This window comes from Mustela putorius, unplaced genomic scaffold, assembly GCF_011764305.1.
Source record: "Mustela putorius furo isolate JIRA1106 unplaced genomic scaffold, ASM1176430v1.1 tig00003863_pilon_pilon_pilon, whole genome shotgun sequence".
NCBI lineage: Eukaryota > Metazoa > Chordata > Mammalia > Carnivora > Mustelidae > Mustela > Mustela putorius.
This window is the reverse complement of record NW_025422015.1, coordinates 6,629,599-6,650,153: the sequence shown is the minus strand read 5'-3', so window position 1 is coordinate 6,650,153 and position 20,555 is coordinate 6,629,599. Positions and strand designations below refer to the sequence as shown.

General features: G+C 42.3%; 1 protein-coding gene across 1 annotated transcript in view; it reads left to right on the top strand.

The window, feature by feature from the left end:
- The window catches only part of UST (uronyl 2-sulfotransferase), a 298,701-nt gene extending 278,360 nt beyond the window's left edge, over window positions 1-20,341 (top strand). Inside the window, exon 8 of the mRNA XM_045066253.1 lies at window positions 17,370-20,341. Coding sequence (XP_044922188.1) covers window positions 17,370-17,653 — 284 coding nt within the window. The 3' untranslated portion in view covers window positions 17,654-20,341. The remainder of the gene's footprint in view (window positions 1-17,369) is intronic.
- Window positions 20,342-20,555: the final 214 nt, after the last annotated feature.

Below are 20,555 nucleotides of genomic sequence, written 5' to 3'. Positions count from 1 at the left end.
GGGAATGGAATTTAAGAAAACAAACAATCCAAGGCAAACCGCTTATTTTTCTAAAACAGCAAAACAAAAATGGGACTCCTTTCCAGTCTAGTTGCTGCAAATGTTTGTTGGAGTCTTAACAATTCTTAAAGTACGTGACTTATCATATAGAACAAAAAGGTGATTAATGAGCACTTCTTTAAAAACCTTTCTAGGATCCCATTACTGTTATTTTAATTGTTTAGATAGAAAAATTCTTCTGTAGTGTATCTGCTATTAAAATTAAAATGAGTTGACCTTTAGTAACATTTATTTTTAAAGGTTTTGTTGGTTTTATTTTTTTGGTTTTTTGTGACAGAGAGAGAGAGAGAGATCACAAGTAGGCAGAGAGGCAGGCAGAGAGAGGGAGGGAAGCAGGCTCCCTGCTGAGCAGAGAGCCCGATGTAGGGCTTGATCCCAGGACCCTGACACCATGACCTGAGCTGAAGGCAGAGGTTTAACGCACTGAGCCACCCAGGTGCCCCAGTAACATTTATTTTTAAAGTTGCTTGTTAAAATACATAATCTACCAGAAATAAATATGATCACCAGGTAGTGAAATCAATTTAATATTAATTCTGCCTGTTAGTCTGTTCAAAAGAATCCCTGGCTTTCAGATGTTCTCACAATGCCCTTGTTATTTATGAATATCATGGAGCTATGATTGAATGTTGTGAACATCAGTAAATTTGAGAACATTCTATACTAATGTTCAGGGCCATGTTTTTTTCCCCTCTTAAAATTCTAGCATTCTGGCTATTTTCTCTGCTGACCTTTGTGCCTATCAACCCAAGCTCCTGGGGGTGGGGGGTTCCATGAAAATTATGGAGATGATACATTCATTATCTGCTGGTCTAAGGTAGAAGCTTGGAAGTCAACTGATTTCAGCATTTGACAGTATATGTCAACGTACTAATGGTATATAGGAAAAAATAGCCATCCATATGTCTATCGAAGAGATCCACTAATGGATGATGTTATATGGAACTGGAGACTAATTTCTTCATAAACATTCTAAATGTGTAGAAAGAACTGTGTGCTCAGTTGCAACCACTAACAAAGAATTGGATCTAAACACCTCAGGAAATGCACAGAGGGCATGATGTCTAAAAGTCTTTGGGAGTCCCTGGTGTACTATCGCTTCAAGGCTGCTGTGAATGAAAAAGTGCAAGAACTGGAACTTATGTCTAGTGTCAGTTTTGGACAGTCAGTCCCGGTGTCCAGAAACACAAGCACAGGGACTATCAGCCTGAGCCTGGCGATGATCACTGCCATGGGCCTGAGGGAGGGAACCCAGCTTGCCCGTTGTGATCCATCAACCATGCCCAGGGCTCTAGCAAAATTTGGGAGCAGGGGTGATTCCCTGTTCTATTCTCACCCCATCCCCGCTATGCCAGCAGCTGCCCACCCTCCACGGCCGCAGACTTTGTGGGATAAAAATAGAAGGAGAGAAAGACAAGTTCTTACGCTCCAGAAGACTTTGCAATGTTCAGAAAAAGAGGGTGGGATTAAATCTCCCCAAAAAAGAGCCAAAGAGCTTTCACTAGGCTCCAATTCTTCATTTTATTGTCACTAGTAAAACCCAAGAAGTGACGACTGAGTTAAATGGCGTTAAATTAGAATTTGATCTTTTCTGGTAGAAATGGTGTAAAAGGTTTCAAAGGTGACACGTTAATTCCTACTAGCATGTTCCACAACCTTTGATATTCAACCGCATCACCTCCTTGAGCTCAGAGCTCGAGGAGGTCAGATAAACACTAGCAGGGTCTTTACCATATCTCGCAATTCCTGGTACCATGTACATCTTACACGCTGCGGTCAGAGGGGACACCAGTGCTTAATGGGAAAGCTAACAACTGCATTCAGTCCTTCTTTTTAAAACCTTCTGGTTTTGGTGGCACTTAGTAGATGCATTTTGTAGTTTAAGGAAGGAAATTGGCCAGTAAAATAAGAGAAAGGTGAAGTGGATCCGGGGAGATAGCCAAGACTTGAAATAACATTATTTCATATTAGTATTATTTCATGTACATTATCCAATGGGTCAGAAATTGTCATTGGTTTGTTTTTTCTGTTTTTTGTTTGTTTGTTTGTTTTTTCATTTTTCCAAAGAGAATTGGCGGGGAAGGAGGAATGTTTTAAAACTGAACTGGGCCTCCTAATTCCTCTGTCTGAGAATCCACAGCCCACACAGAAATTCAAGAGATGTGTTTAGTGAGGGAACTCAGTCCCTCAGCCTGAGCTATAAGGATTGCCGGCCGTCCAGCCAGGAGGTTACCTCAGCATAGACCGAGTAAATAAATCATCTGGTAAAAGCCATTAGAGAGTAAATGTTAATGGAAAGTCATAAATCAAGCAGCCTGTCTATGTATGGTTTTGCTAGAATGTAGGAATAATTCGAAAGTTTTCAAATATTTCCTTCACTGTGGATGATTTGAAGAAGACGACGATGACATAACAAGACAGTTTCTATTATTATATAAAAATGAGATGAAAACACGGTATGGATCTAATGCCAATTCACTTATTCAGTTTTACGCAGTGAGGTGGTGGTTCTTAGAACATCATGAAACCTCATTTCGTGCCTCTATAAAACTAGGATGTAATGGCTTACAGCTTTTCCATGTGTTGATTTTTCTCCTTCAAACGTCTATGATTTTCCATCCTTTGAACAAGTTTTTAAAGAATGTCTTGAATGTCATTCAAATCGTCCTGTTCTCCTGCCCCCTCCCCCACCCGTCTTTAACGCCATTTCTGCAGGGAACAGATCCTGACAGGACCTCATGATACGTATGAGCGAGTTTTTTAAAAAACATGAGCACCTCTTTCAGAAGAGGGGCTGGTGCACAGCTACACCATGTCAGGTTCCTGTGGCATCAACAATTTCCTGGCAATTGTCCTTTCCCCTTCCACCACAGATTCTGCCATTTCCCTCAGCTGTGGGCCATGGAAGTTCAACTCAAGACATTGCCCCTGACAATCTCCATTTAGAGGTGCTGTTGATGGAACACTTACCCTGTGTTGGTGTTCCTCCCTTTTTTTCTTTCATAGATCAGAAGAAAGAGTTTCATTTTTTTCTTGTCAGAGCTTATATTTCTCTTCATCCTTAATAAAAACACCTCCTCCACCATCTCTTGCTAAGAGCAATTGCTACCCAAAGGCAATCCATCGTTGAAATATCTTCTCTTAGAAACTTGTAGCTTCTATTGCCTGCCGTCTTTCGTGGGCAAGTTCTAGTGATAAACGCAAGTTTGTACCACAACCGCATCTTTCAAAAACATATTATGAAAAAAAAATTATATTGTTCTTGCCAGATTACATTTGGAAATTTTAATTATGTCTGGAACCTTTTTACAGTATTTCAATGTTATATCGAACATTTGCCACTGTCCTTTAAAGCAATAGCATTTCCCCCTCAGATGACTTTGGCATCTACTGGTATGAGCCCATCAATTTCAAACTTTCCTTAATTGAACAAACGGACCTCCCATACAAATGAACTTCTTGTTCGTTCTTAGGGTTTTGCTTCAAGCAAAAGCCACTGGGATGAGTTTACAGATACACACCCTGTCTTATAGAGCCTACAGTTGAAACTCTGATATCCAACAGGGAGAGAAGGAAGAAACAGGCCTGTTCATTTACATCTTCCCACGATCTGGCCCTAACATTGTGCTATAGATTGCCCAGATAAAGTAAACTTAATTTCAAAAGGACATTGCAAACTTTCCCAATGGAATTGACAGCATCCTTGGAACTTCATTTCACACTTTCCTGACTTGGGAATGGTTATTTTGAGTCACACCTCTTAGTAACCTGATTTCTTAATGCTTGGGCAAGAGGTTAAATATCTCACTTATCTACATGTTTGGCTTCCATGCACAGCTACTTCATTCAGAGCCCTTCAAGGGTTTATCAGAATCTCACCGTGTTTAACATTCCAGAGAAAATACCCAGGTTGCTGGTAATTGGGACTCACCTTGCCTTGACTCATCAGAGCTGATCACTGTAATAAATACAATGTCAAAACAACCACAAGGAAATAGACTATAGTCCCTTAAACATAATATATCTAGAATGAACAATACAAAGGGAAAAAAAAACAATGTTCTGTGGTAGACCCATATGAGTTTGCAGTTCATAGAGTCCCAAGAATCAGCAATAATTTAATCACTATCATTATAGACATCGCAAGGTATAATTTACCAAGAATTTCTTGCACATTAAATGTTTTACAAGCAATTATATTCCCATATTAAGTGCTTTAGTACTTTCTATTCTCACAGAATAGTTTACAGGCTCTTCAAAAAGCCTGGTGTGTTTCACGACTTAGTAAGTTAGGTTACAATTAGATTAATGTCAGGTGATGTCGAAGAAAATGTCCTAAAGTTTGGGAAAACTGCATTATGTGGATTTCAGGATCTCTGACAAAAGAAAGTAAATTATGTCTTAAACCTGTCAGAACTGAAAGCCTTATCAAGCTCTGAGAAGAAAGTTCATCACCCTCTAGCTAAAGCTGCCATTTGTGTTAGGGAGATAAGCAAAAAGGCCCATGATCATTTACGAGCAAGGTTTTTTATCTCATATTATTTAGAGTCATAGAAACCGAAAAAGCAACAGAATTATCCAACAGTCGCAAACCGGTTATATGACCTGGAAGGCACTGCAAGATACGACTTGGAAGAGTTAATGTTATAGGCAAATGCTTACGGTCAGTTAAGTGTTGAAAGAATATAAAATTCAATAAACAGCATAGCAAAGATCTATCTTACACTTCACATACCTAAATAAGAAAAAGAATAAAAAGAAATATATTACTATAGTGATAAAGGTGGCTTGATTTAAAGCCATTTTATCTTTTTCATCTTCTTCCGAAAAATTTACGCTCTATTATTTGCATATGTGTGTTTGTACATTTAGGTAAGTATATGTGTCCATATGGTATGTATATATTTATGCACACCACAACCAGAAAGAAAATGAATTTTTAAATTGTAAGTTACCTAAGAATTAAGTTTAAAGCTAAAACTTATAAGGTCCCAAGGACCTTTAGGATAACCAGATACATTACTGGATAGGTAGCTTGAATGTAATGTCAGCAGTTGGCTTCAACATCATCAGGACTAGATTTAGACAATACGGTGTGTGATTCCAAGAGACGGCCTCTTTCCTGGCAATGGAGGGGTGTGTGTGTGTGTGTTTAAGACAAGTAGCCTAGACCTGCTAACACCATACAGACAGACTGGGAGGGATAGAAAGAAGAATCTTGCATCTAAAGTAAAAGCAGAGCTTAGGGCGTTGTCAGATGCCAAAGAAACTTGGACAGAACCCCTGGGCTAGGGTTTTTCTTGATGTTCTTCATTCAAATAAGTCCATTTGATCAGGAGGTCCTCATCACTCCCCATAAAATGATTCCAAATAAAGTAACAAAAGTGTGAATAGTAACAAAAGTGCATCTCTCCGTAATTTCAAATAAAAAATGCATTTGTGATGAAGAAATGCATTTTGTTAATAATGCCGTAGTGTCTTCCAATAAGGTGAGGGGGGTTTTGTTTTGTTTTGTTTTTTTAACATATAATGTATTGTTTCAGGGGTGCAGGTCTGTGAATCATCAGTCTTACACAGTTCACAGCACTCACCATAGCACATACCCTCCCCAGTGTCCATCACCCAGCCACCCCATTCCTCCTAGCCCCCTCCCCTCCAGCAACCCTGAGTTCATTTCCTGAGATCAAGAGCCTCTTACGGTTTGTCTCCCTCCCGGATCCCATCTTATTTCATTTTTCCCTCCCTTCCCTCCACGAGCCCCTGCCCTGCCTCTCAAATTTCCAATAAGGTGTTTTTAGCAGATATTTTCAAATATCTTGGTTCAAGAGTTGCTGTGAAAGCAAGCCCTCCGCTATAGCCATTCTCATGTCCAAGGCAGAATTTGAATGGCCATATGCTCTGTTGGGGAAAGCAGGCCTGTAATACGAGGGTTGTATGCACTTTCAAAGAAACAGATCAGCTTTTTGACCATTTGGGTCATGATATCCACGTTGGGGAGGAAAAAAAAATGGGAGCAAATGGTCCTCTGCCCAGTGAACGAGGACAGCAAGGACAGTGGGGAGCCAGAGCAGGCAGACCCCGGTGGGCACTGAGGCAGCCCCCAGGCGGGACTGCTCAACAGCACATGCCTGTCTATGTCTGAACAGGAAAGGGACACCTTCTGCGATGGCTCTGTAAAAACATGGCTCCTTGCAGGACTGCTGCTATTTTCCTTCCCAAAGTGGGAGCCAGGCGCCCCGGCTTCTGGGGGCCCTCCTGACCCACCCCACACGGGCCAGTTTCTCTTTCTTCATGGCTCCCTTTGTGGTGCTCCTGCTTCCAAAATTCAAAACAATTTGGAAGCATTAAAAAGGCTCCGTTCTTTTCCATCAAAGGAGCCTAGCACTTTCAGGCATATTTTTAAAAAGTCATTCGTGTAACTTTCCCTTGGCTCCATAGAGAAAAGGTTCTCTTGAAATTCAAAGTGAGCTCAATTTATTTTCCAATTAATTATATTTCCAGATCTGAAAAGAAGATTATAAAAAAGAACAAGAAAAAGGAAAAGAAAAAAAAAAGCACTGTTTACTTCACCAACCCCAAGCACGGAGAGTCAACCATGAAGTGCTTTTTGTTCTTTTCTCCCCTAATTGCCATACCTCCAAGAAGCCGGCCTTTAACATGCCATCAGTCATCCGCAGGGCACATCAAAGGCCGGCTGGTCCAGCCCAGCGCGGGGCTTCTCGCTGCGGTGACACACATTCATTTCCGGCGGACGGGCTGGGAGGGGCCGCTTGTGTTTCAACGGTGGGGCCTCCCTGCAGAATTCAGGAAGTGGGTTTACTCTATCTGTGGCAAACATCAAGTTCACACGGTTTCCAGCACAGCCAGCTCCATGGGAGGCTCTGCGGGAGTGGCCCTGGGTAGGCACCCACCGTGCTGTCCCCATGTCCCCCAGCCCCCTGGCTCACCGCACCTGACCGTGGCCTTCCTCATACCTGTCACCTGAGAACGCATGCCTCAGCCCCCATGTGCAGAGCATTTCTGAATGTCCTCTAAACCTGAGATTAGGAAACCATCCCTGTTTTAGACAGAGGACTGCTTCCAATAGAAGGGCCTCTGGGGTGATTACCCCTCTGTTACCCCTAAGCTGATGCCTATCTTTTGATGATGCTTGTTTTTTGGTTTTTTGTTTTTGGGGTTTTTTTGTTTTGTTTTGTTTTTTTCCCAGTGGTAAAATTTGGCTCCACTTCTGGTTGTTGCTTAACTCGTTTGCATTTCTTGCACCTAACCTCTGCTGGACCAGGCTCAAACAGGGCCAGATTGATGGGAAAAGGGCCCTTTGGTCAGCATAGAGTGAGCCTTCCCTTGGATCAAGGGAAGGTATGCCCACACCAGCTCAGTATCAGAACAGACTGCAAGCCCTTGGTGAGTTTGGGGTATTTTGCATATGGTTAACCATGCTGGAGGTCATGAAGTGAGGCCTCTGTCCTCCAGTGCAGCAGCTGGGTTTACACAGTATTTCCAGATTGTTTATTTTGGGCCAGAGCCAGGGCTACATCGTTTTTCCATTATGCCTGTTTGACAGATGAAGAGAGGTGGGAAGAGAGACTTCAGGGGGCAGGTCTGTGATTTCCTTTTTATTTACATTAGAGGGACTTTTGAGAGTTCTGAAGATTATGAACCAGTCCAAACATAATGTCAAGGCAGCAGAGGTAGAGAGAGCCGCTGCCTTTGCAAAAATGTCCAGATCTCAGGCAGGCAGGCAAAATCCGCCTGTGACCTCAGCTTGAGGCCCTACTGGGGGCACTGTGCCTGTCACTCCTCAGCCTTGCATACAGATGGGCTACTGGTAAATTATATTTATCATCACATCCAAAAGTTAAACTCCTAGTATTTGTTTAGGAGTGCCTTGGGAGGGGCAGCAAGTTGGGAAGCTGGGCCTCAATGCCTTCAGTGGCATACGGTTCTGTGTAGACAGATGCGATTGGTGCTAAGTGTGGGTGTGTGTGTCTAGGGGCACCATAGAACATTTTCTTTACAGTCTATTCCCTGAAACACCAGCTTTCCAGAGAGGCCCACCACCCCACCCCCATGGCCTGCCCTACGTTCTTCCACCAAAGAGCATTCAAGAGTGGTCACAGAGCCCATGTTCAGATCATATCCACAGCAAAGCCATTGGAACGTGGGTCAAGTGCATGGGCTCTGAATATCTTACTTCTAAGTGAAACATTTTCTTTCACAAATGGAGAATCAGCACCAAAAAAAGGACCCAAAATGATGGCAATTGGAGTAATCAAACAGCATCAATATAGTAAAATTAGGTCACATGGATGTCTTGTTGCTCCAATAGAGTTTGGGTTTCTTTACTTAATGACTGTAGTAAATAATACACGTGACATATATTCATGAGCTACAAGGTTGTGATTGTATTATATGTTCCTACATAGGTGTTTATGTTTGTGGCAGATGTCCCTTATCACAGTATTCCTGAAGCTTCCATAAGTATATGTAAGCCATCTGTCACCATAATAGAGCGTTCTCCAATAAAGTGGCTAAGAAAAGCAAATACCACTACCTTGCCAGAGCACGCTGTGATCCCGAACCCCTGTATCAGCCCATCCTAAAGAAATCTGATTCCTAGACATGGAAAGTTTGCTCATGAAAGACACTCAACTATTGAAAGAATTTAGCAAAAACAACACAGGTACAGTCAAAATCAAAATTTGCCCTTTGGGTTAATCCAGTCTTACAGATGGATTTAATATACAGCTTTCAAGTCAACAAACCTTTATTGACGGTCGTTATGTGCCAGGCGTGGAGCTGGGTGCTAGAGAGCTAAAAAATGAAAAAGACACAGTCTCTTTCAGTCTGCAAACATTTCTGCTGGCTTGCAAATTTCTCACCAGATCCCCCCAGACTTACCAAAGCTTAGACTTAGAACACTCAAGCCCTTCTTTTCAACCCATCCCCTTAATGCCAGAATACACACAGGGCAAGGAGAAGTGGGTGGTTATAGATTTCCACTCAATTTGGAAATTAACAGCCAGTGATGGAGCAAAAAGGCACTGGGCTGGGAATCAGAAAGCCTGCTTTCTAGTCTCAGGACAGTCACTTACTGGGCAGACAAACAAGCAACCTTGTGACCTCTCAAGCCCTCGGGATCTGTAGGAAAATTGGGTTGCTCTGAGGGCTGTGTGAGGCAATGAAAGGCCATGGGAAAACACGCAAATCCTCAGAGCTCTATGCAAAGAAGGGCACGCTATTCAGATAAGCTGTGGGGAGACACTGAGATAGGGGTAGGTTGGTCCTCTTTATATCACTATCTGTAAAGCTTTAATAATGCGGAAAGCTCACTCAACTCAGCCGTCTCCCTACTAACCTCAGTATTGTCTTGGATTTTTTTCTCTACTGGCATTGGATAACCAACTATAACTTTATGTTATCAGGGGTCAGCGGTATAAAAAGACCCCCATTCAGGGCCATAGTGACTCTGTAGGGGTCTCTATGAATTCTCAGGGAAAGTAGAGTCTGGGAGCCAAGCAAAGTCTGTCCCCACCTAGTCCTGACTCTGGGGTGACTTCAGTGTCTATGAGGAAAAAGAATCTTTATTCTGCTCTTGAAATAGAAAGGTCAGAGATTGGTTTTGGTTGATTGGTTGTTTGGTTGGTTTTCCAACCAACCAATGCCCACTTTGAGGAAATCTTCTGCAGTTAAGAAAATAATTAAGGGGATGGGACACCTGGGTGGCTCAGTTGGTTGGACGACTGCCTTTGGCTTGGGTCATGATCCCAGGGTCCCGGAATTGAGTCCCACATCGGGCTCCCAGCTGCATGGGGAGTCTGCTTCTCCCTCTGACCTTCTCCTCGCTCATGCTCTCTCTCACTGTCTCTCTCTCTCTCAAATAAATAAATAAAATCTTTAAAAAAAAAAGAAAAGAAAATAATTAAGGGGAGTCTTTGGCCACGCCCTTAAAGTAAATAAGAAAAATGGAAACAAAAATCAAAAACATCCTAAAACCACAGCTTCTCTTTGCCAAAACATATTGATTAATTAAAGGATAGGAACAGGAAAACATGACTTGGCCAGCGCTATCATTCCAAAAAGGCAACTGGACTGCAAAACTAAACACAAAATTATAGACCCCAGCAGGAGATGAAAAATCCCAAATGTGAGGTAGGCTGCTTCCTGCTAAGGACCCAGCATTCATGGGTCTCTTGGGCATTTTCTATTAAGAATATTCAGATATTGCCTTTGTTCCCACTTGGCTATGTCTGCACCTCACAGGCACAGCCGAGCCTTCTTCGGGTCTGACAAAACCCCCTTCCTTCTGTTGGCTTCTTTCACTAGCTCAGGAAGCATAGATACAGGGCGCTGTGTGTCCCTAGGTCTGAGCTGTGGAAGTACAAAAACAGATGGGGGCCACCCCTCTCCTGAGCAGTCTCAGCATAACAAGCTCCATCAGGAGAACAGCTAGATGAAATGGTATGGATGTTAGGGCAAAAAGTCCAGGGAACATTTTTTAAAAGTTTCATAGTTCCTCAGAGGCCTCCTAAGAATTTTCCCCTCTTTTGGCTGAAACACACACACACACAAACCTATCCCTTACCCTCAGACTTGAGCAGATCTTCATGATCAAATAGTCAAATAGTAGTTATGAGAGGCCCAGCTCCCCCAGAGTATTCCGGAGACAAGCACATGAGGCTGGGTCTCTCCGCAAGGTATTTCTGACCAAGGAAAGGAAATGCTGACACCATGGAACCAACCAGAATGAAATGCCCCATCCGCTCCCAACATGAGCAGGCTCCTGAGGAGGGATTCTCCCCTAAGACCCTGAGCTCCATTCAGCCATAAACGATGTGAGGAGTCAAGAGCCTGGATGCAATCATCAAACTGTCCAGACCCAATTGCTGGCTTTTCCAATCACCAGCTGTGTGAACTTAAGTTACTAAATTCCAATGTCACACCTATAAAATGGTGATAATAGAAGAGCCTCCCTCGTTGGGGTTTTTGTAAGGACCAAGCACATGTTAGAATTCTCACATTCTTCACGCTGAGAAAGCTCTCTCAAAAATGCCTATTGGTGACGATGCTCATAATGATAAAGTCCCATTCACTGCTCATAACTCCCATGTCTGGTGCAATAAGTTTATTCAATAAATATTTGCAGGGGAAAAAAAAGAAAGATGGCCATATTGGACACAGGGATGAGGCCTCCTTGAAGCCTTCATTTTGACCTAGAGCACTTGCTTCCTAGGTTCATGAGAGTCAGAATTTCAAAACCTTTAAAGCAGAAGCATAAAACCCAAACTTTTATAGCAGCCAAGGAGGTAACTGTCAAGAAGGAACTGGCATTTGGGGTCTGGAACAAAATGAAGAACACTGTTCTCTCTCTCGGGGAAGGAGGTGGGCAGTCATACTTAGATCTAGAAGAATATTGCCTCACTTTGATGGAAGCCAGAGAGCCAGACTTCCATGTGAAATAGACCAAGTCTTACAACAAGTAAGTCAAGTTCTTTTTTTTTTTTTTTTTTTTAAAGATTTTATTTATTTATTTGACAGAGAGAAATCACAAGTAGGCAGAGAGAGAGAGAGGAGGAAGCAGGCTCTCTGCTGAGCAGAGAGCCCGATGCGGGACTCGATCCCAGGACCCCGAGATCATGACCCGAGCCGAAGGCAGCGGCTTAACCCACTGAGCCACCCAGGCGCCCAGTAAGTCAAGTTCTTAAAAAAAAATACCTCACAGGCCAAATAACACAGCCTTCCCGTCAGATCTCGGGCTGCCTTTTTGCTGTGCCTGCTTTAATAAAAGGAGCCCTGAATTTGTCTCCTCCCTCTGAAATGTCCACCAGTGGGGACCAGATACATGGGCCCCGTGAAGTCATCTCTCAGTTCCTGCTAGTGTTCAAAGGATGCTCATGGGTAGGTCTTCACTTCTTGATGATTACAGTCGCCAGTGTATGCCCACCTAATGAGGGCTACTTGACTTCCCAAAGGATGCTAATAATAAGTATAGATTTTTAAAGCATGATTGTTTTGTGGCCGAAAGAAGAACAGTCTCCAAAAAAAATCCTAACAACTTCCTCTAGAACTGCTATGATGGCAATCTGGAGAGAGGCTGATTCCACAGTTCACGTAGCTTTGTTTTGTTTGGAGGGAAAGTCTGGCATTTTGCAAAAATGTGGGACACTTAGCAATGGAATGACTTTTCCATAGCACTGATTACTGTACAGCAAGGCACATAACCATATGTCTTTGAAATGTGATTTTAAAAATTCTCGACTATAACAGGGCAAACTTCCCTGTAGTCTTTCCATGGGAAGGTGATAATTTTCTACAGGCTCATGAAGGCTTCACTGGTTATGGCCCAGTATTAGTGGAAACCTCAACATGAATGGAGGTCCAGGCTCAGATTCCAGCTCTGTCGATGACTTACTAGCAGTGTGACCCTGGGCAAGTCATTTATGCATCCAGACCTTTTATCTCTCCCATCTGCAAAATTGGGGGCCAGAACACCTCAGCAGGTTATTGAAAATATTAAATACAATAACATGCCTGTGGGCACCCTCCAAACCTCTAATAGGTGTCCATGTCATTGTTGTTTGAGTCTGACCTTTGCTTCTCCTCTCACAAAACAAAGCTCTTAATTCTGACCATGACACCATCCTCTGGAAGTATCGCTAACCTTCCTTTGAAATTTGACAGCTCTGTGGAAAACAAAAGGGAGGGGAGCTGTAATCATTTCATATAAACTTTTGGTTTTGTGTCTACAGTGGTATGAAAACTAAGGGTAGAGGGTTGGCTGACACCACCAGAGAGTGAGGAAGGGGGAGCAGAGGGAGGCTAAGCCCGCATCCAGGAACACTGACATTGCAAGGACAGGCAAGGTAAGAGGTCAGGCCATGGGCGGGGGGGGAGGGGGGTTGAAAGGGAGCAATCAGAAGGAGACTAGGACACCATCGTGCTCATTCGATGTAGCCATGCCTGTAAAAATACACCACAAGGGATCAGGATTAGCTGGGACTGTCACCATCGCTGGCCACATCAGCTAATTAATGATGTAGATACACCCTGGTTCTTTCCCCTTGTGCTTGAATGATACACTGTTACTTCTGACAGTTAATCTGCTTTGCCCATCCACCAAATGGCCCATTGTCATCTCTAGAGGAAAGCATGCAGGGCAGAGAGTTTGGCTGTGATGAACGAGGAGTAGCTTTATAGCAACTGACCCAATTACCTAATCCTAATCGAAGAAGGAAATGTGTAACTCCTTTAAGCTATCATGTTTTTAAATCTTCCAACATTTTACTGGTTTGATGTTAATAACCCTTTATAGCAAGTCAACATTTTACGTCCCAATTTATCTTGAAGAGTCGTCTAAGAAGTTACCTGGTTCTAGGATAAAAATTCGGTGGACACTTCTTGGATGGTTTTGTGGTCAGTGATTACACTTGATGGGTATTATTTTTAGGAAAATTGTGTTTCAACCCTGCAATAGAACAGATCCCACATGACTTATTTACAAAGATGTAGGCTCCGCAATGCTAACTCCCTTGGGTCTGCCCCCAGGACAGGGTAGGAGGGCCTCCTGTCTAAGTTCCAGGCACTGTTAGCCCCTCTCTTTTCATAAAATGTAAATACAAGGCCTTCTGTCTTTGCTGTTGCAATGTATATGACTACAGACCGGACCAGCAGGTAAAATAACTAACTCCACTATTTATCATTATACCAGGGCTAGTACTTACTAGAATGAACAAGATATATGAAAGATTGTAGAAGGAAATGTAGTCTTGATTTCTTGATTTCTTTAAGAAACGATTTCCTGAAGTCAGGGGTCCTTAACAGATCCATAAAGGCCTACGATACTCATATGTGAGCCTAACCCTCTTCCCGTGCATGAGCTTTCATCAGGTTTTCAGAAGGGTTAAAAACCTCTACTTTGGAATATATTCCCAGATCAAGCTTGAGTTGAGCACCTGGGATAAGCCATTTTTCTCTGTCACCCAGAAAACTCATAGCGGAACATACACAAAGGGTGTTATTAAAACAATGCTGACTTTGTCACAGTTTTTTTTCTTATGAAAATTCACACAAGATATTTCTCTATGTTTTATAACTAGGAGTAGATGGCAATAGATTATTTGGAATGAAGAGCAGTTCACAATGTTAAATTCTCTGTTGGTTGTTAGAAAGTTTAGGGCCAAACTCTCAACCCAAGTGCTTAGGACTTCACAATGTGCATATGATGATACTTTTTAAAAAAGGTTTTATTTATGAGAGAGAGCATGTGCGTGTGCAGGCAAGATAGAGAGCACGAAGCAGGGGGAGGGGCAGAGGAAGCAGGAGAAGCAGACTCCCTGCTGAGCAGGGAGCCCCACTCTGGGGCTTGATCCCAGAATCCTGGGATCAAGACCGGAGCTGAAGGCAGATGCTTCCCTGACTAAGCCACCCAGGCACCCAGATTTTATGTTACTTGATGTTGGGGTTTGGGGGACTAATAAATAACACCCATATCCTCCAGCCTGGGTTCTTAACTAATAGAGAAATAGACACTGGAGACAGGTGGAGATCCAAACATTAGCTTTATTCCCAGCTCAAGCTAGGTGTGAGAAAGCAGCCATGTGTGAGAAGTGGGCTGGTCATATTCATCCTGACTTAGACAAACTTGCCCACCAAGTCACAGGCGTGGTTAGAAGCCCTCACCTTCTCTGCAGGAAGGTGTGAGGTGTTGGCAGACGGACACACTCTTTCCAGAGGGGATGGTCTCTCAACCCCTTCTCCAAAATGCAGAGATACCCCTCTGGCCCTGGTATCCGGCCCACCTCCCTGAAAGAGGGGCTGGGGAAAGAAGCAGGAGCAGTACTCTAGGGAGATCCTTCCAGATAGGGAGGTGGAAGCCATTACCCCCAATGCCGACCTTCCTTCTGACCTTTATTCTCCCTTTGCCCGGTGTCCTTAGCTATTTAGCTCTTTGCAGCAGATATATTTTTGTAAAGTTTTTTACATTCTCTTTGGACCGGGTTGGCCCATATAAGTTAACTAAAAAATTTATTTGAAAATCACAGGAATCCTAATATTTTTTATGGTATGAAATAAGAAAAGGCCACAAAATTGAGAGTGCTTCAAGAGGAAGGAATTGTAGGAGTCTGGAAATAAGTAAATTATGTTTCTTGCGCCTTTCAATGTTGAACTTTAAATTCTTGTGCTTGCCTGTCTTTAATACCAGTTTTTTAAACTCTGTGTTTTAAAAACCCATAGGGATATGCATATTAACATGACTCACCTCAGATTAGCTGTAGTTAATATCTGCAAAGAAGATAGATAGATGTTACGTCATAAACCTATTTTAGAAGAGACTATGCCAAATTCTTCAGCCAAGATTCTAGAACTGATATATCCAAACGTGTACTGTACCTTGCAAGACACTCAATTGGAAAAGCAATACCCTTATTTCAATGAGGCCATTATTCTTCTGCAAATTTTATTAGAATTGCTCTTGGAGGCTTCAGAAAGTATCTCGAGCAGTCAAATTTGGTGACAGAAAGTTTTAGTTAAAAATAAGTTGATAAAAGAAAATATCATGGCAAGTATTCATAATCTTGGGTTTGGCAATGGTTTCTTTACTATAATACCAAAAATATAGGTAACAAAAGAAAAAATAAATTAGTCTTCATTAAAATCAAAGACTTTTGTTCATCCAAGTTAACTATCAAGAGACTGAACAGACAACCTACAATCGTCCCCTCGGGAGGGGACAACCTCCTGAGGAAATATTTGCAAATCATTTCCCGCTATCTATGCAGCAGCCTATCCAGAACATACAAAGAACTATAACTCCACAATGAAAATATAAACAATCTAATGTCAGAATAGGGACAGGAGTTAAATACAACATTCTTCAAAGAAGATGTACAAATGACCAACAAGCACATGAAAAGATGCTCTGTGTCATTAGTTGTTAGTGGAATGAAAATCAAAACCACAGTGAGATATCAATTCACACTTAGTGGGATGGCTGTAATTTTTTAAATTAAAATGACAATTATAGAAGAAGATTTGGGAAAATTGGAGTCTTCGTACATTGCCAGCAGGCACGTAAAGTGATTCAACCGCCGAGGAAAACCGTTTGGTGGTCTTTAGAGTTTAACAGAGAATTACCATAAGCCTGCAATTCCACTCCCAGATATATGCCCAAAAGAATGGCAGTCAGGGACACAAACAAGTACTTGTATACAAATGTTCACAGCAGCACTCTTCACAATAGCCAAAAAGTAGAAACAACCGAAGTGTCCATCAATGGATTGATGGATAAACAGTGACATATCCATACAATGGATGAATACCGTTCATTCATAGAAAGGAATGAAATACTGATAAATATACAGTGTGGTTGAACCTTGAAAAGTTGAAAAACCTATGCTACCTGAAAAAGCCAGACACAGAAGGGCATACTGTATGGTTCCATTTATATGGGGTACCTAAAAAAGGCAAATGCATAGAGAGTAGATTAGAGGGTACTTGGGGAAGGTTATAGGGAGTTTAGTGTGTGCAGACTTTCTGTTTGGAGCAATGAAACAATCTTGGAACCAGTGATGATGATTGCACAACATTATGAATGCAATTAATACCACTAAAATGTACATTTTAATAGGGTTAATGTTTTATTATATATATGTATATATATATAACATTTTTGTTAGGCATTACATGTAAAATATATAGAACATTGTATATAGTCATTAATATAAAACTTAGCAGATTTTAGTTTTAACTGACCACAACTTTAAAAGCATTCAAAATTTATAACTGTTAACATTGTGTTTTAAGGACTCTACCAGTTCTTCCTCTATTTTTCTTGACAAATGCCCTGTTGAAAGAATGAAATGCAAATAGATTTTATATCAAGTTATGCTCTCAATAATGTATGTTAATACTGCAAAAGAAAAAGAAAAGAAAACAAGATGATTAGAAAGTGGTGAGAGCTTTTTGCCGTGCTTCCTCCTGAAAGTAAAGCCCTTGATGTGTGTAATAGGAAGTCAAAAGGGAAACCGGGTAGATTTTGCTGTTTAGAATTGAATAATGGTCAAATTACATAGTTCACATCCCGTGCAAAGAGACGTTCAGATCACTTATGTTTCGTCAGCCCATGTTGATATTAACACCTAGGATATGGGGAAATCTTTCTAAATAGTGTGGGGAACCCATTTTTCCCTTCTATTCTTTGCACTCAGAATTTCATTCTCTAGAGCTGCCAGAATTAGGCACATAATGCACGGCTTCATCCTTCTTCCTTTTGAGACAACTGCTCATGTGCAACCCCGCTTCTTTTCCAGAGCATAGGAAGCTTGGAAATATGACTGTGACCGTGAAGAAGACTGTCCCCTCCCCCGAGGCCGTGCAGATTCTCTACCAGCGAATGAGATACGAGTATGAGTTCTACCACTATGTCAAAGAGCAGTTCCACCTGCTGAAGCGCAAGTTTGGACTGAAGTCCCACGTCAGCAGCCCCCCTCTGAGGCCCCAGTTCTTTATTCCAACTCCACCAGAAACCGAGGAGCCAATCGATGACGAGGACCAAGATGACGAGAAGTGGCTAGAAGATATTTATAAGAGGTGATGCCAGCAGTGTGTTGCCTCCACTGGCCATGTCTCCCTTTTCCAGAAAGTTCTTTTGTCCAGGGGGAAATCCTTAAGGGACTAAATGGATGCTCGGCTGCATTAAAAAGAGCAAAACATTCCCACATGTTGGGGTCACGGGAAGATGCCCGGTTTTGCGGGTCTTACTTGTCTAGCGGCGTTGTATCTTCCTGGCCCTTGGGTCCTTTCCCAGGTACACTAGATGGCACCATCACTGGGCATCCCATCATAACATAGCTATTCCCTCTAGCATAATGAGAGGAGGGGGAGAAATAGAGCCCATAGCCCAGTAATTTATCATTTGTAAAATGACTTGTAAAAATATTACCTCAGTGGTAGGAAACATCCAGACATACCTATTTCAGTAGAAATACAAAACCACTTCAGAGACCAGCGAATCCACTCTAGAAGGATCTAAGAGGAGAAAAGATAAGACTGGTAAGGACCTCAAAAGGGAGGATGCCCCTGGATGAGTAGTTTCCACCCCCATGGGTAGAATTCCGCCTCTGGTCCATCTCAGGGGACACTTTCACCAAGAGCAGTGTACTTATCTCTGAAAGAACGAGTCAGCTGGGGCCACATTCAACCCATCCAGAGCCTTGAATACCTTTCAAGGTCAAGGAACACGGCAAGCTCCATTGAGACTCTCTTTCCAAGCACCATTCTGACAGATTTCCAAGTAGCGTAGCAGGGAAAAGAATTTGTTTGCCATGTAAGGAAGAGTGTAGACGAGACAGACCAACACTGGAGGTCACAGGACATCAGGAAAATGGTCTGGTTGTGTTCTTTGCACCCACTATGAAACATGTCTCTCCCCAGCATTGCTTTCACTGGAAACCCAGAAACACTTAAGCTCTGGCATTTGAGGGCTATGGACAGAAGTTCTAAGCCTGACCACAGACGCTGCATAATCTACCAGGCACACCCGTGACCCAGTTGGGTCCCACAGTCACAGGCATCTTTCACCTTTGGTCCCTTGAGAGGTACCTGGTTTGGGTAAAAAAGGGGTCCTGAGTTCTACACAGGCTGTTGTAAAACCGCAGTCCCATTTCTTACGGAAGCAGCTCTTTCCTGAGAACCTTAGTAAGACAGCAAGAAGAGAAGAAGCAAGAGCTTCTGGTGAGCAATGGCCAGCTCTCTGAGTAGGTGTCTCCCCACCAAGTGGTCTTCCACATAGCTGTGGGGCAGTTCCTTTGCTCCAAATTTCCCTTCTCCCCATTTCTCTACCAACATCTTGCCACGTCTTCAGATCTCATGGGTCACCAAGAGCAGTGTACTTATCTCTGAAAGAACGAGTTGAAGAACATTGAAGTTTTCATCTTCAACGGCTGCCTCCTCCCCAGCCCTGGATATACATACCTTCCTGCCTGGATAACTGCCGGCCAAGCAAGAAGCAGGGGTGCAGGTGGCGATGGGAGGCAGGATACTTGGGTCAGATTTTGTCTCCTTCGTGTTTTTTCCCCTAGAGCCAGCCCTCTCGGAGCCCTAGCAAAGTGTGAGTCGGGAACACTTAACAGTAAATAAGACTGACTTTACACAAGCTACACATTTTCTACTTTGGAGAAACCAACAAGTCTCTCTAGAGTTTTTTCTTCATTCACTAAAACTGGGAAGTTGCCAAAATAGAAAGCAAGTCCTTTGGGATCTGTCGAGTGAGCAGTCAAGCTACTTAATCGTGAGACGCACAGTGAAGGCTTGGACCACAGAGGCACCAAACCCAGCACTTGGCCACTGGTGGGCTCCTTTCTGCCTCAGAGAACTGGGGCAGAGTCATGCTTGAGAAAAATGTTCTTAGAAGAGGAAATATCCTTTGTCCTGTGGAGAGAGACAAGGGCCCTACCATTAGGCCTACCTTAAAAAGCAACACAGAGAACAGCTGTCCTGTTAAAAACAAAAACAGGAATGACTGCCTGGTACAGGGTGAGGCATTTCTATGAAATTGCATCTAGAGAATGATAATTACTGGTTTACACACAGTGCAAGTTGACTCCCTGAACATAAAATCGAATCGGCTTCGTGGTCTGTGTCTTTGTCAGAACATCAGGACCACTGGCCATCTTAACAAGGCGTCATTCTCTTGGGAGTTCCCATGAGCCCTTCCACCTGGGTGAGGCATTTATGGCCAGCAGCGCTCCTGATAACATCCCAGCAAAAGAAGCTGACGGATTCACTTGTAGGGCCTTACTGTAACTTTGTCCCAACAAATAGCCTCTAAGTCCTAAAAGTTAAGGCACTCATCACTTTATTGGCACACATGACATTTCTTTGGCCCTGAGCCCAACGCAGTCTGTACTTCATGAAATATATTGTACATTTTACATAGTTTAATTTAAAAAAAAATACATTTTAAGCTGGTTGATCTTTGACTGCCTTATTTATTATAACCTTTCAGCACATTCCAAGGTTTTAGTTACTCAGGAAGGAGTTAATTAAAATTATTTTTATTTTGGTCTGATGGATGTTTTTTAAAAGGAAAATTATTATGAACAAATTCAGCCTACTTTCCTGGAGTGCCGTAAAAGTGCTTGTAAATCTCTCTCTCTCTCTCTTTTTTTTTTTTTTTTAAGAAGAAGAAAGAAAAAAATGGTGTTTGACATGGATGGAAATTCAAAAATATATATGGAACTGAAACATTAGCTTAGCTAAAATAAAAGCAATCTGTGTTTGAGATGAAGTGTTCCTTAACTTATTCATTATCCGTATAAATAAATGAATATAAATAAGTTAAAATTTTTTTTCCCTGTTCTGTTGATAGCTGGAAATAAAGTGCCTCCCATTCTTCACAGCACCCTCTGCCTTCTTCATGGGCCAGACTTTTTCCATCAAGGTGTGACTTTTTTAGAAAGATGTATTTTTTTTTAAGACCATAAACTCTATTCTTA